Source organism: Pantherophis guttatus, chromosome 1 (genome assembly GCF_059756535.1).
Source record: "Pantherophis guttatus breed Tessera chromosome 1, ASM5975653v1, whole genome shotgun sequence".
Lineage (NCBI taxonomy): Eukaryota > Metazoa > Chordata > Lepidosauria > Squamata > Colubridae > Pantherophis > Pantherophis guttatus.
This window is the reverse complement of record NC_142063.1, coordinates 337,300,548-337,315,035: the sequence shown is the minus strand read 5'-3', so window position 1 is coordinate 337,315,035 and position 14,488 is coordinate 337,300,548. Positions and strand designations below refer to the sequence as shown.

General features: G+C 42.7%; 1 protein-coding gene across 6 annotated transcripts; it reads right to left on the bottom strand.

Moving 5' to 3' along the window:
* Positions 1–780: 780 nt before the first annotated feature.
* Positions 781–14,409, bottom strand: IFT20 (intraflagellar transport 20). 6 transcript variants are annotated; one of them, XM_060693196.2, is made up of 6 exons: positions 11,823–11,961; positions 10,059–10,254; positions 8,587–8,672; positions 4,705–4,808; positions 3,925–4,037; positions 781–1,240 (listed from the first exon to the last, which is right to left on the bottom strand). In XM_060693196.2, the coding sequence occupies exons 2-5, from the start codon at positions 10,183–10,185 to the stop codon at positions 3,941–3,943; spliced, it is 414 nt and encodes a 137-aa protein (XP_060549179.1). In that variant the 5' UTR covers positions 10,186–10,254; positions 11,823–11,961; the 3' UTR covers positions 781–1,240; positions 3,925–3,940. The 6 variants fall into 6 exon arrangements, with proteins under 6 accessions (XP_060549179.1, XP_087739563.1, XP_087739564.1 ...); XM_060693197.2 differs by lacking the exon at positions 11,823–11,961 and adding an exon at positions 14,254–14,393 and having other exon boundaries at positions 1,116–1,240; XM_060693198.2 differs by lacking the exon at positions 11,823–11,961 and adding an exon at positions 13,934–14,061 and having other exon boundaries at positions 1,116–1,240.
* Between the last annotated feature and the right edge of the window lie 79 nt (positions 14,410–14,488).

Genomic DNA, 14,488 nt, shown 5'->3' with positions numbered 1-14,488 from the left:
GAGCACAAAGTCAAAACGGACCTTCAGAGTTTAAACCGACCAGAACGAACAAAGTTGCTTCCTGCAAAGGCTCATGTCCCTTTGCTCCACCTTTATGTCTTATGGGAGGGGCCAATCATCTCCAAGCCTTACTCCCGAGTCATCCAATTTGTCTTAACTGTTCTTGCCTTCTGGCATGCACACACTGAGAACAGGCTCCCCCTGTTCCTCTGCCTTGCTGATGTCAGACTCTGGAGGCTCCGGAGTCAGCACATAACTCCCAGATGGCCCTGGCCCCCTCTCTGCCTCCAACGCAGAGCTCTCATCCGAGTCTTTCCCAGACTCCAGAACTGGCCCATGTTCCTCCCCAGCCTCCTCACTGCTGCCAGCTCCACAGGCCGTCGGTGGACCACAAAACAATCCTTCCCTCTCAGCTCCATGAAAAAGGAAAGGACAATCATTTCTGAAAAATGGATCCAGGCAACCCCAGGAGTGAAGATTGACCTGAAGGGTTATGTAATCCTGTCCCGGCCTCTGAGATGTAATTAGGTCTCCTGATTCTGAACCAGCCTTCCACCCAGATGTGCATGCAGAAAAAGCAGGGCTTCGATTACATGCCATTTTGACTTTTTTGACCTCACCCCCATGGAGTGGGATTAAAGTTGGATTCAGGTGCCTTCCACTTTCTCCTCCTCTCTCTTTCACTGGTCATATGTGTGATCTGTTTCTGGCACACTACCTTCTCTCTACCGAACATCACCATGACAGAAGTGCAGTGGGTAAACGCAGCATTTCAAAAGGTTAATTGTTTCTCGAAGCATTTTATTTTCTTAAAAAGTGGGGAAGATGCACAAACCCAGTGAGAAATACAGTTGAGTGATAGAAACTCTCATTATAAACAGCTGTTTAAAAAAAAGAGAAGACTTAAATACAAGAGTTGCTCCTTCCTTTGGAAGCACATCCAATGGCCAACATCTTCCCAGGGAACCTGCCAACTGTGGTTTTCGTTCCCCCCCCCCACAGGGCAGGTTGCATGGGGAAAATGAAAACTCTCTGGAATGGAGATCTTGCAAGGTATGTCTTCAGTCGATGCTTTCACAGCCTGTCCAAATTGCCTGTTCTGGAACAACAGGAATCGGTCAAGTTCTCTTGGTCCATCGATTGCCGTCAATTCTTGGTCTACTTCTGGAAGATAAATTGGTCGATGAATTCATTCTGGTCCGCTTCTATTTTGCACAGTGTTTGATACTCCACTCGGTACCTGAGGAACAAGGAAAGCAAAGAATGAGCTGGCTGGGCTTGAAGACAGCTTGAAGGATGAACAACTGGGGGGAGGGGGGGGATTTTTCAGCTGGCAAAAAGAGCCCCGGCAGGGAGCTGATGGCTTCCATGTGTTTGCATTCTTGAGTTATTCAAGAAGCATCAGAATACTTTAGGGAGTAAAAAAAAAAAAAAACCCTTCCAGCATTCTTTTGAATTTTTCGGCAGCTGTTTTATGACAACCGGCTCCCAAGAACAGAGAGAAGACCATTCCCTGGTGGATCAGGGGATGGACAATCAGGACGGCTCTGGGCAGATGAGGGAGGGAGGGAGGAAGAAAAGTGTTCTGGGAGTGTTGGAAGGCTGTGCAACTAATTGCACAGGATATTTGGCGGACCACCTACAGCCAGCAATGATATCCCATCGCCCGGTTCGCACCCATAGAGGGGGCCTATTCAGGGTGCCGTCGGCTAGAGAGTGCCGGCTGGCAGCCCCCAGGGGTAGAGCCTTCTCGGTGGGTGCGCCCACCCTCTGGAATCAATTTCCCTTGGAGCTCTGATTAGCACCTGACTTTCGCACCTTCCGTCGTGAATTAAAAACTTGGCTTTTTAAATCACTTGACCTGGTCTGATGGGGGGTTTTAAGGGTTAAATTTTAAATTGTTTAGATTTTAGATTTTATTTTGTATTGTGGCTTGTGTTTTTATTATTGTGGGCCGCCCTGAGTCCATTGGGAGATAGGGCGGCATATAAGCCGAATAAAATAAAGAGCCTGTAGTACAGTGGACTAAAGCACTGTTATTAACATCTGCTGCTTGCAATTACTGCAAGTTCAAATCTCACCAGGCTCAAGGTTGACTCAGCCTTCCATCCTTTCAAAGGTAGGTGAAATGAGGACCCAGATTGTGGGGGCAATAAGCTGACTTTGTATAAATATACAAAAGTACGAAGGCTATTGCTTAACGCATTGTAAGCCACCCTGAGTCTCCGGAGAAGAGCGGCATATAAACTAAAGCTCTATATATATATAATAAATAAATAAATTGGCCCTTTGGAAAAAGGAGGCAGTGGTATTTAGTATACATTTATATTTACCGTATTTTTCGGAGTATAAGACACATCTTTTTCCCCCCTAAAAGGGGGTAAAAATTTAGGTGCGTCTTATACACCAAATGTAGCCCTGCCCACCCACTGGCCCCCACCCTTTGGCCTCTGCCTGGCAGCAGTTACCTCCTTGCAAGCAAACAGCAAGAAAAAACAGCTCCTTTCAGCTTCAGCACAGCCTGAATTCAGCACAAGTTGATTGGATCCGCCTCCCGACTCTCAGCTGATTTGCTCTCAGCTGTTTTGCGCAGGGCTCTGCTGCTTGCTGCAAAGAGGTAAATTGCTGGAGCAGGTTTTTTTCCCCTTGTGCTAATCAAGCTATGCTAAAAACGAAACTGAAAGTAAAGCAGGCTGTTTGCTGCAATGAGGCAAAATTGTTCAGAGGCAGAGGGAGATTTCTTTTTCTTCTTTTCCTCACCAAAAAAGGTAGGTGTGTCTTATACTCAGAAAAATACGGTAAGCGCTTTAGAAAACCTCCAGAGATAACCATGACACCAATAACCAATAACACTGTAATTGTAACCTTGTTGCTGGTATCCTTAAGATTTATATTGACTGTTTCCTAATATGATTTGATTGCTTATTTGTTCCCTATGACTATCATTAAGTGTTGTACCTTATGATTCTTGACGAACATATCTTTTCTTTTATGTACACTGAGAGCACATACACCAAGACAAATTCCTTATGTGTCCAATCACACTTGGCCAATAAAAAATTCTATTCTTCTATTCTATGCTAATAGAAAAGAATATATGTAGCTCAGGGTTGAACTATGGGGTCCTTGGTGCACTCTGTTTATATATAGTAGCTTGCCCAGCTTAGGTGGGGGTGTGATTTTCTCCTTGTCAGTTTTTTTATTATGGTATTGTTTCCTGCTTACTTGTCTGGTGTTAATCCCTGCTTATCTAGATGTTGGCTGCTGGAGCGGATGGGGTCTGGTCTTTTAGTTTCCTTCTTAGGTATTTTTTTGACTGGTGTGTAAATGTGGTTTATCTCTATGTGTCTATTGATGGCCGAAGAGGTCACAAACCCCACACTCATTCACACTGATGATGTTGGGTCATGAAATGTCTGGAAGCAAACAACCAAGTTCAGAGCGCACCAAGGATTCCATAATGATTAGTCTTGGGGTTGGGCGGATTGTTTTCCTCCTCAAATGCTAAATAACCTGCTCCTCCCAAAACGCAAGCGCTCCTGCTCTGTCCTATCTGGCAAGCAAAATGTACACAGGGAGAGGATCAAAAGAGTCAAGATGGCAACGAACCCATGGAAACAAACCCGTTCCCCCATTTACGCGATGCATATGAAAGAGGGGAACCGATGCTATGACGATAATGTGATTAAGCAAGGCACTTTCTCTAACCTGGGGGTCTAACAGGTTGCGACAGCATCTGGCATGATTCCCAATGCTGTGGTTGAAATGGAGAAAATCAGACCGAGGGAACGCTTTAAAACATAGCCTCATCTGCTTTTATTAGTCTTTCCCACTGAGCCACGGTGGTGCAGTGGTTAGAATGCAGTACTGCAGGCTACTTCTGCTGATTGCCGGCTGCCTACAATTTGGCAGTTCGAATCTCACCAGGCTCAAGGTTGACTCAGTCTTCCATCCTTCCAAGGTCGGTCAAATGAGGACCCAGATTGTTGGGGGCAATAGGCTGATTCTGTAAACCGCTTAGAGATGGCTGTAAAGCACTGTGAAGCGATATGTAAGTGTAAGTGCTACTGCTATTGCAGGCTAACTCTGCCAAGTGCTAGGAGTTCGTTCTTGACCAACTCAAGGTTGACTCAGCCTTCCATCCTTCTGAGATGGGTAAAATGAGGACCCAGGTTGTTGGGGGCAATAGGCTGACTCTGTAAACCACTTCGAGAGGGCTGTAAATCACTGTGAAGCAGTATATAAGTCTATGTGCTTTTGCTATCCACCTTGGGATTACTCGGGAGCAAACTCCACTCAGCAGAGGCGGGACATCTCGCATCCATCTCTTGCAGAAGTATCTTCTGTGACTTGCCCCACCCCAATTAAAAAAAAAAAACCAGTATTTTTTTAAATAGAAGAGAATCTAGGGCAGGGTTTCTCAACCTCAGCGACTTTAAGAAGAGTGGAGTTCAACTCCCAGAATTCCTCTGACAAGATTGAGAAACACTAATATAGGATAACAAATCTCATGAGACGGCACCAAAATTTTTTTTTTGGGGGGGGGGGGGAGATGTCTGGGGACAGAAAGAAAATAATATCCCTCCCTGATTTAAGGATCAGATGCTTTAAGGGCAGGAGACCTCCTGGGGCTTCAGTTTTTGTGGCCAGGAAACCTAGGATATGTTTAGCACATATTTGGGAATTCCTTTGTCCATTCCTAACCTTTCCAACTGCGTCTTCTTCTCGGTGATTAATGCTTGGAGTTGTTGCTGTTGGGCCTCTCTTTGCTTTGCTATGGACTTCAGTAAGTTACGGGCCCCGATTGCCTGCAAAAGAAGAAACCTTTATTTAAAAAAAAAGAAAAAAGCAAGTACTTTTGTTTTCTTGCAATCCTTCTAAATGGATTTGGGCTGCTCCACCTCTAAAGAAATCTGTTCATCATCCATTGGTAAGCATCGATGTATAGTATAAAGGTAAAGGTAAAGGTTCCCCTTGCACATACGTGCTAGTCGTTCCCGACTCTAGGGGGCGGTGCTCATCTCTGTTTCAAGGCCGAAGAGCCAGCGCTGTCCGAAGATGTCTCTGTGGTCATGTGGCCGGCATGACTCAATGCCAAAGGCACACAGAACGCTGTTACCTTCCCACAAAAGGGGGTCCCTATTTTTCTACTTGCATTCTTTACGTGCTTTCGAACTGCTAGGTTGGCAGAAGCTGGGACAAGTAACAGGAGCTCACCCCGTTACGTTAGCCACCACGTCCCTGCTATATGTATAGTAGAGACCTCCTTTAAATGAGCTGAGCAGAAAGAGTTGATATTATGCCATGCACGCATGACAAAATGACAGTATCTCTCTAGGCCAGTTTTTTCCCAATCTTAACAATTTTAAGATGTGCGGACTTCAATTCTCAGAATTCCTCAGCTAGCATGGGAAATAAAATAACCTTATTTTTAGTGGTTTCATGACTCCCTTCTAGGTGATGGACACTATTTTAGCATATATTTGAGTGGTAGTTACACACTACATGACCACCAGGAGGCAGTGTGCTGTCTGTTTTTACCCTGACTGGGCCTCATCTACCTCCTGATGGTCAAATAATGTCTACCAATCCTTGGTAAGCAATGACACTGTGCTATAGATGTTGTCCAAGTGAATACCACCTTTAACTGACAAGTTGCAACTACAGGTAGTCCTCATTTAGTGACACAATTAGGGCTGGCAACTCCATCATTAAGTGAAATGGCCACTAAGGGGGAAATCATGTGACTGCAACTGTACTTTCCTTTTTCTCACTTGCCCGTAACTTGGAATGGTCAATTTGGCATTGGGGTAATTAGCAAGAAGGGAATTAATGTTTGTACGTAATTCATTGGAGAGGAAGGGATTACAAGAGAGTAATTAGGCACACAATGGGGAATACACATCGAAAGCAATGTGGTGGTGCCAGAAACCGTGAGCATGCTATACAAACAGCCCAGAGTATTCCCCATTATGTACTTGCTTACTCTTTTTAATCCCTTTTTCTCCAATCTCCCTACTCTGCAGGGGGGTTGGGAAAAGAAAAAACAATAGGTTAGGTACAGGACACAGTGGATTAACTCAGGGGTGAAATCCAGCAGGTTCTGACAGGTTCTGGAGAACCGGTAGCGGAAATTTTGAGCAGTTCGGAGTACCAGCAAATACCACCTCTGGCTGGCCCCAGAGTGGGGTGGGAATAGAGATTTTGCAATATCCTTTCCCCAGGAGTGGGGAGGGAATGGGGATTTTGCAGTATCCTTCCCCTGCCACACCCACCAAGCCATACCCCACTAAGCCACACCACTCCCACCAAGCCACGCCCACAGAACCGGTAGTAAAAAAATTTGGATTTCACTACTGGATTAACTGTAATGGTTATTATGTGACTAGGAGATGCTACGCTGCTCATAAATGCAAGTGATAGTTGTATCTTTATTAGTACCATTGTAACTAAACAAGGCAATCAGTAAGGGTGACTACCTGTACACAATGGCAAAGGACACAGAATACTTCTTGCCCTCTTTAATTTTTATAACTACATTAAAAAGAAAGTGAAAACCTTTTTTTAAAAAAATGACGGACACCTTGTTGATCAGTTAATCTCCCAGAGCTATTTTTGAGAAGTAGTCCCATTTACTTCAGGGGGGTGTCTTATTTCTTGATAAATACTGTAATTTAAAAACATAAATGTACTTTGGAATATAACCTTTTTTAAAAATGGGTTATTCTTATTTTAAAAAACCATATAATTCAGCAGTAAAAAATTCTAGTTCTTAATCATAGTTATCATTTTTTAAAGCAAACAACTGGCTTTTTTTAAAACAAGAAAAGGATCTATTTTTAGTTTTAGAATGTTGTCTTCTAAAGGAGGGCTACACAAACAGAAACAGATCGAACATTTTTTTTAAAAAAAAAATCTGATACACTTGTTTAAAAACATAGAATTCATCAAAGGGGTGTTAATGTAATTAATTAAAATATATTTGTTTCCTGTTTCTATCCAGGACATCAAGGCAGCTTATAAGACAAAAGGGGAAATAAAAAACTAAAAGACCTATTTTAAACAACTGTTCTAAATCTGAAGGAGGAAGGCTACACCAGGACTATCCAGCCTTGGGAACAGTGGTGGGATTCAGCTGGTTCGGGCCGGTTCTAGTGAACCGGTAGTTAAATTGCTCGCTCACCCCGCCCCTTCCAGGAGTCTTCACGCGCGCCCCATTTTGGCTCCCAGATAAGTGCAGGGAGGCCTACTACGCCTAAAACGGGCGTTTTAGAAGGCTTCAGGAAGGCCTTCTAGGCCCAAAACGGGGCGCAGGAGGGGCAGCGCAGCCCCCCCCCGTGCCCCGTTTTCGCTCCCAGGAGGTTGCAGAAAGGCCTACCAGGCCCAAAATGGGGCATGGGGGGTGATGTGTCCCCCTCCCCGGCAGCCCATTTTTGCTCCCAGGGAGGTGCAGGAAGCTGAGTGCTGCCTGTCACACACCCCTGGCCACGCCCACCATGGCCACGCCCACCCAGCCGGTCATTAAGACAGACAACCGGTTGTTAAATTATTTGAATCCCACCACTGCTTGGGAACTTTAAGATATGTGGACCTCAACTTCCAGAATTCTCCCTGCTCCTGTCTGGAGAATTCTGGGAATTGAAGTCCACACATCTTAAAGTTCTCAAGGTTGGGAAACACTGATTTAAAGGCAAATTAGCTGCAGTACAGCACAAGCCATCATGAGAGAAATTGAAGTCAGGCAATTTCCATTATAACATCCCCATACCATCTGTCATACCTTCCCTACTTACTGACACAGTTGTTAAAACATATCACTACAGTTGAATCGTGTGATTCATCTGGTTAAGCAAATTGTCAACCCACAGTCATTAAGCAAATCCAGCTTTCCCCATTGACACTGCTTTGTCAAGAAGCTGGCTGGAAAGTCGTGAATGGTAATTACATGACCCCCAGCACGCTGTGGTAAAAAATTAGGCACAATTCCCTTAACAATCACCTTGCAACCATTGTAAATACGTGTGCCTGAATTTTGATCCTGTAACCATGGAGAAGCTGTGACAGTTATAAGTGTGAGGACTGGTTGTAAGCAGGGTGGATTTGATTTAAATCGAGTTGATTTAAATCACAATTTAAATCATGATTTAAATCACTAGTAAAAAGGCTTGATTTAAATCAACTCGATTTAAATCATAATTTTTAAAGAGCAACTGTAATTTCTGCTACTCCTTTGACCCACTGTTGACTCACCGATAGTCCCAGTGTTGCAGAATATACAGCCTCATGCTACATAACTAAGCTCCATTTCATGCTGAATAAACGAAATTATTTATGTATCTTAAATAGAAAACTATGTTACGATAGATTTTTACCCCAAAAGTTTTTTATTAATATAAATTTGATAAAAATAAAAAAAATCCGATTTAAATAAAAAAAATCTGATTTTTTTGATTTTTTTAAAAAAAATCATTGATTTTTATCCACCCTGGTTGTAAGTTACTTTTTTCAGTGCTATTATAAATGTGAACAATCCCTAACCTTATAGTTGTTAGAGGTGGGAAATATTCCTTTGTAATGCTCCTTTACCTTAATCTTCTCATTTTCTGTGGCTTTTGCTAGCTGATCTACAAGTTCAATCAGGTTGCCCACTATTTTTTTAAATTCTGCGATTTCTGTAAAAAAGGAAGGAAGGCGTAAAAGAAAAGGTTTACATCCAACATCATCAGACAAGGGATGGTAAAGTTAATATGGCAATTTCTATTATAATTGTTTTAAGAGCGCTAGATCTTAATCACTCATTAAAGCGCCTCTGACAATATGCTCATCCAATCAAATAAAGACTTTTAGAAAGACATAAATCTCCACCAATGCTCACAAACATGAATATATTCTCCTGTATACAGGCCTACACAAGCACAAAAATAGATGTCACAAAGAGCTGCTCTTCCTTAAGGGGAAACCCTTTAACTTGATTTTGGAGATCAAGATTAAGATAATTCTCATTTTTGAAGGGCCCACCAGCCACAACAATTTGAACCCCTGCCCATAGGAAAAAAAAAAACATCCATTTCCCACATAAGGAAAGAGATCTCTGATGGTGTTGTGGTCCGCCAGCAGCCTGCGGAGCTGGCAGCAGAGTCAAACAGTGAGGCGGCTGGAGAGGAACATGGGTCAGTCCTGGAGTCTGGGGAAGGCCCGGACGAGGGCTCTGTGTCGGAGACAGAGATGGGGCCAGGGCCATCTGGAAGCGATGCACGGACTCCGGAGCCTCCAGAGTCGGACAGCAGAGAGGCAGAGGAACAGGAGGAGCCTGTTCCCAGTGTGCACATGCGCAGAGCTGCCAGAAGGCAAGAACAGTTAAAACAAAAGGGATGACTCGGGAGTAAGGCTTGGAGATGATTGGCCCCTCCCATAAGACTTAAAAGAGGAGCAGAGGCACACAGGCTCTTTGCAGGAAAGCAACATTATTAATTCTGTTCCCAGTCGGCATCTCTATTTGATTCTGGACTCCGTGTGGCTTTGCCAAGTAGGTATTTGGCAGGGTGTCAAGGGAGATAAAGGTTGGTGATTATCCCGAAGGACTTTTTGCAACTAACTGGGACTCAGCTGTGAATGAAAGTAATTCACAACTGTTGCAAGAAAAGAGGTTTTTGGGACTACTCGTGTGTTTTAATGATTCAGAAGCCTAGGTCACAACAGATGGGCAGGCTACAAGGAACTTCAGAAGTGAGAGTTGAAAGATAGAAAGGGCCTGGTAGAAGTTGATAGGACCATATTTGGCCACAGTTCCAAACCCAGCTGGCCATGATATTCTTGGGTCCCAAAAGTCTTGGTCTCTGTCCTGGTCTAAATGATTTCATTTCTGCATGAAAGCTGGATCAGCCAGAAAGAAAACTAAAACATGGAGCCAGTTACGGCATCTTCCAGATGGGCTAAACTACAAGTCACTCCACAACCATCCCTTGCTAACCACATCTGTGCGAACGAGGCCTCCAACATCATCCTGACTCTGCTATGTGGAGGGGCAACTCTCTCTGCAATCAGCCATGAAGACTTACTGTCTACAAACAGTCTGCATTCCTCTTTCAGCTCTGTGGTTTGTTGGGCCACCTCTGGATCCAAAACCCTCAGTTTGTTCAGCTCGTCAAAGTGGAGACCTGCCTCTCCTAGGATGTCTTTTGCCATTATAAGCTCTTTTCAAGTGGCTGGAGAAACATCAAGATCCGGTTCCAGAGAGGAGGAAAGAGCAGGCCTCTGAAAATCAAGACATGAGGGTATTTTAGGAATTCTTCCATATTTTGCAAAACTAAATAAAACTTTCCTGGGGTAAAGAAACAGGCAATACCTCCAATTCCCTTTTAATGCCATTTTTAAAATCACTGTTCATAACGTTTATTATTGTAGATGATTATTCACAAGAATACTTTTCTTTTGCAACCTTGCATTTTTTTCTTGGGTTTCCTTAATAAATCTGGCCACTAAGCTTATTCCTGAATAAATGTCTTTAGGACTGCAGTTTGATTTGTGAGGGTTGTGATCCTACAGGCACATTTACTCGGCAATGAACAGAGTGATGCTATCAGCTGTCACCTTATGCCTTTAAGTTTGTGAAAAGTCCGAGAGATGTTTACTGCTGAGAAAACTACAAACCCGAACCACTAAAGAATATATTGTGAACATTTTTTTTTTCTGGGCTTCAATCCCTTTTGTTGGAAGGATTGGGGCAGGGGAAACCCCAGACTGGTAAATTTTAAAATCTTTAATTATTGTGATGAAGGGGAATTGCTATTCCCTTGGGGGGGGTTCAGTATTTTATTATTCATACCCTGTCCTGATGTCCCTTTTTTCTCGTATCCATTTTTCTCGTATCCATAAAAGTTTATACTTTTATCTGTTGTAGGATTGTACCCACCCTTTCCTGGAAGAATGAAATATTTTAGGAAATATTAAAAAAGGCAGAATATTATGTTTCCCTGGATGAGAAATGGAGAAGCATGTTTTAAAGACAAAGCAGCTCCCATCTTCTTGCCCCCACCCTTTTGTTAATGGGCCAGAGGCAGAAACTCAATCTTTGTCAATGGACCTCATCTGCAAGACAATGGGACCCATCTAGGACAGAAACTCACCACATGGCACCTGGTAAGATTACATCAGCCAGCAAGGCTACCTAAGACCCTTACCCCCTAGGAGTCTGACAACCAATCAGGATACTCTTTCGGGGCCCCAGGAAGTTCAAAGCCGGAGAAAGCATAAAACCGGGGGATTCGCTGTATCTGGCCTCTCTTTTCTGTTCAGGAACTCAAACCATATGATCCTGTCCACCATTAAACCATCTTTCCAAGCAATCTCCATGTCTCCAGTGTCTTTTTCTCCACTTGGAGCTGAACCCAGAAGGATATTTCTTCCTACACTGTTATATATGCTTGACAAATAAATAAAATAAAAATAAATAAACCCGCAATTTTTCATAGAGAATACAATATAGACAAGTCTCAAAAATGGGGTTCCCTTCATCCCAACACAGAGATGGGGAAAAAAATGGGACTCTCATTCAGGAAACAGCAATGCTTACAGCTGCCCCCCCCCCAGTGTCCTCCAGATGTGGAAGCCTTTGCCTCCCAGAATTCCTAGCCAATTACAGTAACGCAATTCTTTGTTTCCAGGAGCCACCCGACGTCATTCTCTACCATCGCTCCCTTGCAGCTGACATTTAATGACTGCTCCTGAATCTGGAGGCTCCATTCTAAGACATACAAGTAAGCAGCCTCCCCCACCGCCTTTTCTTTCCCACCCCACCTTTCCTTGGATCCCTCCCTACTTACCTGCAAGGGTCCCTAAAAGCTTCCCCGGTGCCCCAAGCTCGCCGCAGCCTCCAGCTGCCACGGCGACAGGAGAAACAACAGCAGCCGCCGCCGCCGCCGCCTCTGCCCCGCCCACGCGGCTTATTCCATGCGCTCGTAGGGGGGGAGAGAAAGGAGAGCGCCGGCTTCGCTTGGCATTCTGGGAACCGTAGTTCGGTGGGAAGAATCCAAAGCGGAGGAAGCGGAGGGGGGGGGTCGCCAGGCACGAGACGGATGATCCCGGAGAAGGGCTTTCGATCTATGACCCCAAAGATCTTATACAGAACTCGTTTGTTTGTTTGTTTGTTTATTCGATTTATACAGCCTCCCATCTCAGCCAAGTGATCTCAGCCGTTATAGTAACAGTAACAGAGTTGGAAGATTCTTGATGAACGCATCTTTTCTTTTATGTACACTGAGAGCGTATGCACTAAGACAAATTCCTTGTGTGTCCAATCGCACTTGGCCAATAAAGAATTCTATTCTATTCTATTCTATTCTATTCTATTCTATTCTATTCTATTCTATTCTATTCTAACAGAGTTGGAAGGGACCTTGGAGGTCATCTAGTTCAGCCCCTTGCTCAAGCCATTTCAGACCCATTTCAGACAAGTGGCTGTCTAGTCTCTTCTTTAAAACCTCCAGTGATGGGAGCACCCACAACTTCCGGAAGCAACCTGTTGCAATGATTAATTGTTCTCAGGAAATTTCTCCTTAGTTCTATGTTGCTTCTCTCCTTGGTTAAGTTTCCACCCATTGTTTCTTTTTTTTTTCATTTTTTTTCTTTTTTTTTTAACATAAAACATAAAAGACATCGTTTTAGAGCAAGGGTTTGGTCCGGCATAAAATGAGTACAATTATTCACATTCCCTCAATCAATTTTGTTCCAAATTTTATCCATTTACACCTTTTTTAAAAAAAAAGAAAAGAAAAAAGAAAAAAAAATCTTATTCTAAACATTTATCATCCTACTATTACACCCAAAATTCTAAACAATAAACACTGTTCTAAATCTTTATCATTTTAACAATCAATATTTCATATATATTCCTCAATCCTAAAACCCATTACCTCAAATCTATATTTTGCTTCTCTTAAATGACATCTAACATCCATAATGAGCCTTGATAGTACAGTGGTTTAGTGCACCCTGTTATTAACACAGCTGCCTGCAATTTCTGCTGGTTCGAATCTCTCCAAGGCTCAAGGTTGACTCAGCCTTCCATCCTTTCTAAGGTAGGTGAAATGAGGACCCAGTTTGTGGGGGCAATAAGCTGACTTTGTATAAAATATACAAAAGAATGAAGGCTATTGCTTAACGCATTGTAAGCCGCCCTGATTATTAATAATAATAATAATAATAATAATAATCTTGACAAAAAGTATTTTCCTCCTCTCTTAAAGTCATTTCATAAACAATCAACATTTCTTTCTATAGTTTCCACAATACTTTATTTTATTTATTTCAAGTTTATTCTCATATTTTATTAAGTCTAATTTTTAACTGGTTCATAGTTTAAATATCTATTTCCCAGCTGTATTTTCCAATACTCCTATCTGTATTTATTTAAACTGGTTCACAGTTTAGCTACTATTCTCCGGTAAAATCTCTTCCACTTCCTCCTAAATTTATTTTTTAGCTGGTTCGCATGTTAATCAGCTGCTTTCCAGCAATGCTTTCCTCCACTCCTTATCTTAATTATTTTAGCTGGTTCACAGTATAATTTTAACTGCACACCAACTTTCCCCCCATTGTTTCTTGTCCTGCCCTCTGGTGCATTGGAAAATAAGTTGACCGCCTCTTCCTTGCGGCAGTTGAGAATTGTAGTTCTAAAATTATAAAACAGTTTAAAACAGTTTAAAACAGAACAAGAAAATATAAACACACAGCAGCCAAAATAGCGACCCAACTAACAGTAAAGCCAAGAAACGGAGCTCTTAACATCTACAGGTGCTAATGTAAGCATAGGTGCCAGTCCCATCAATGGAGCCCTTTTCTCAAGCCACAACATCACAATGAGAGGAAAACATGCTTATCTGCAACCATAACTGAATTCACACAACACAAATAACCTGATCAATTGAAAACCTACCGGTAGCAGCTGTAACTGCACAACATGATAAATCTGGCTTGTAGTTTTTGTAGCTTAGCATGTTGTTGTGTAAACCCAATTTTGTTTCCTGACTGTGTTGAGTTAATCCAAAAAGGGTTTAATTCAATCAGTCGTTTAAACGTGTCAACTAGAGTGCTGGACAACAAGTCAAGAATATAAGGCTGGAGTCCTAACTAATATTTTCTTAAACCAGGAACAAGCCCCAATCAATGCAGGGTAACTCAATTTTGAGTAGCTAAACAGAATCACAAGTAAAAAAAAAAGTTTTTTCCCCCAGATTAGAAAAGTTGAAATCTTACACATTATTATCTCGATCAGCCTTAAGAAAAATATTGCCATATATTCTCCAGATGTCTTGATTGGTAATTATAGGAGTCGAAATTCAACCCATACGGATTGTTACCGATTTCTTTTAATGAATAAAACGCCTTTGCCATCATTTCCTGCCAGAAAGCGCTCGATAGCTCTGGCTTCGACCCGCGTGCCTGCCTGGATTGGCGAAAGACAGAGCCGTGGCTTGTCGGGAGATGTAGT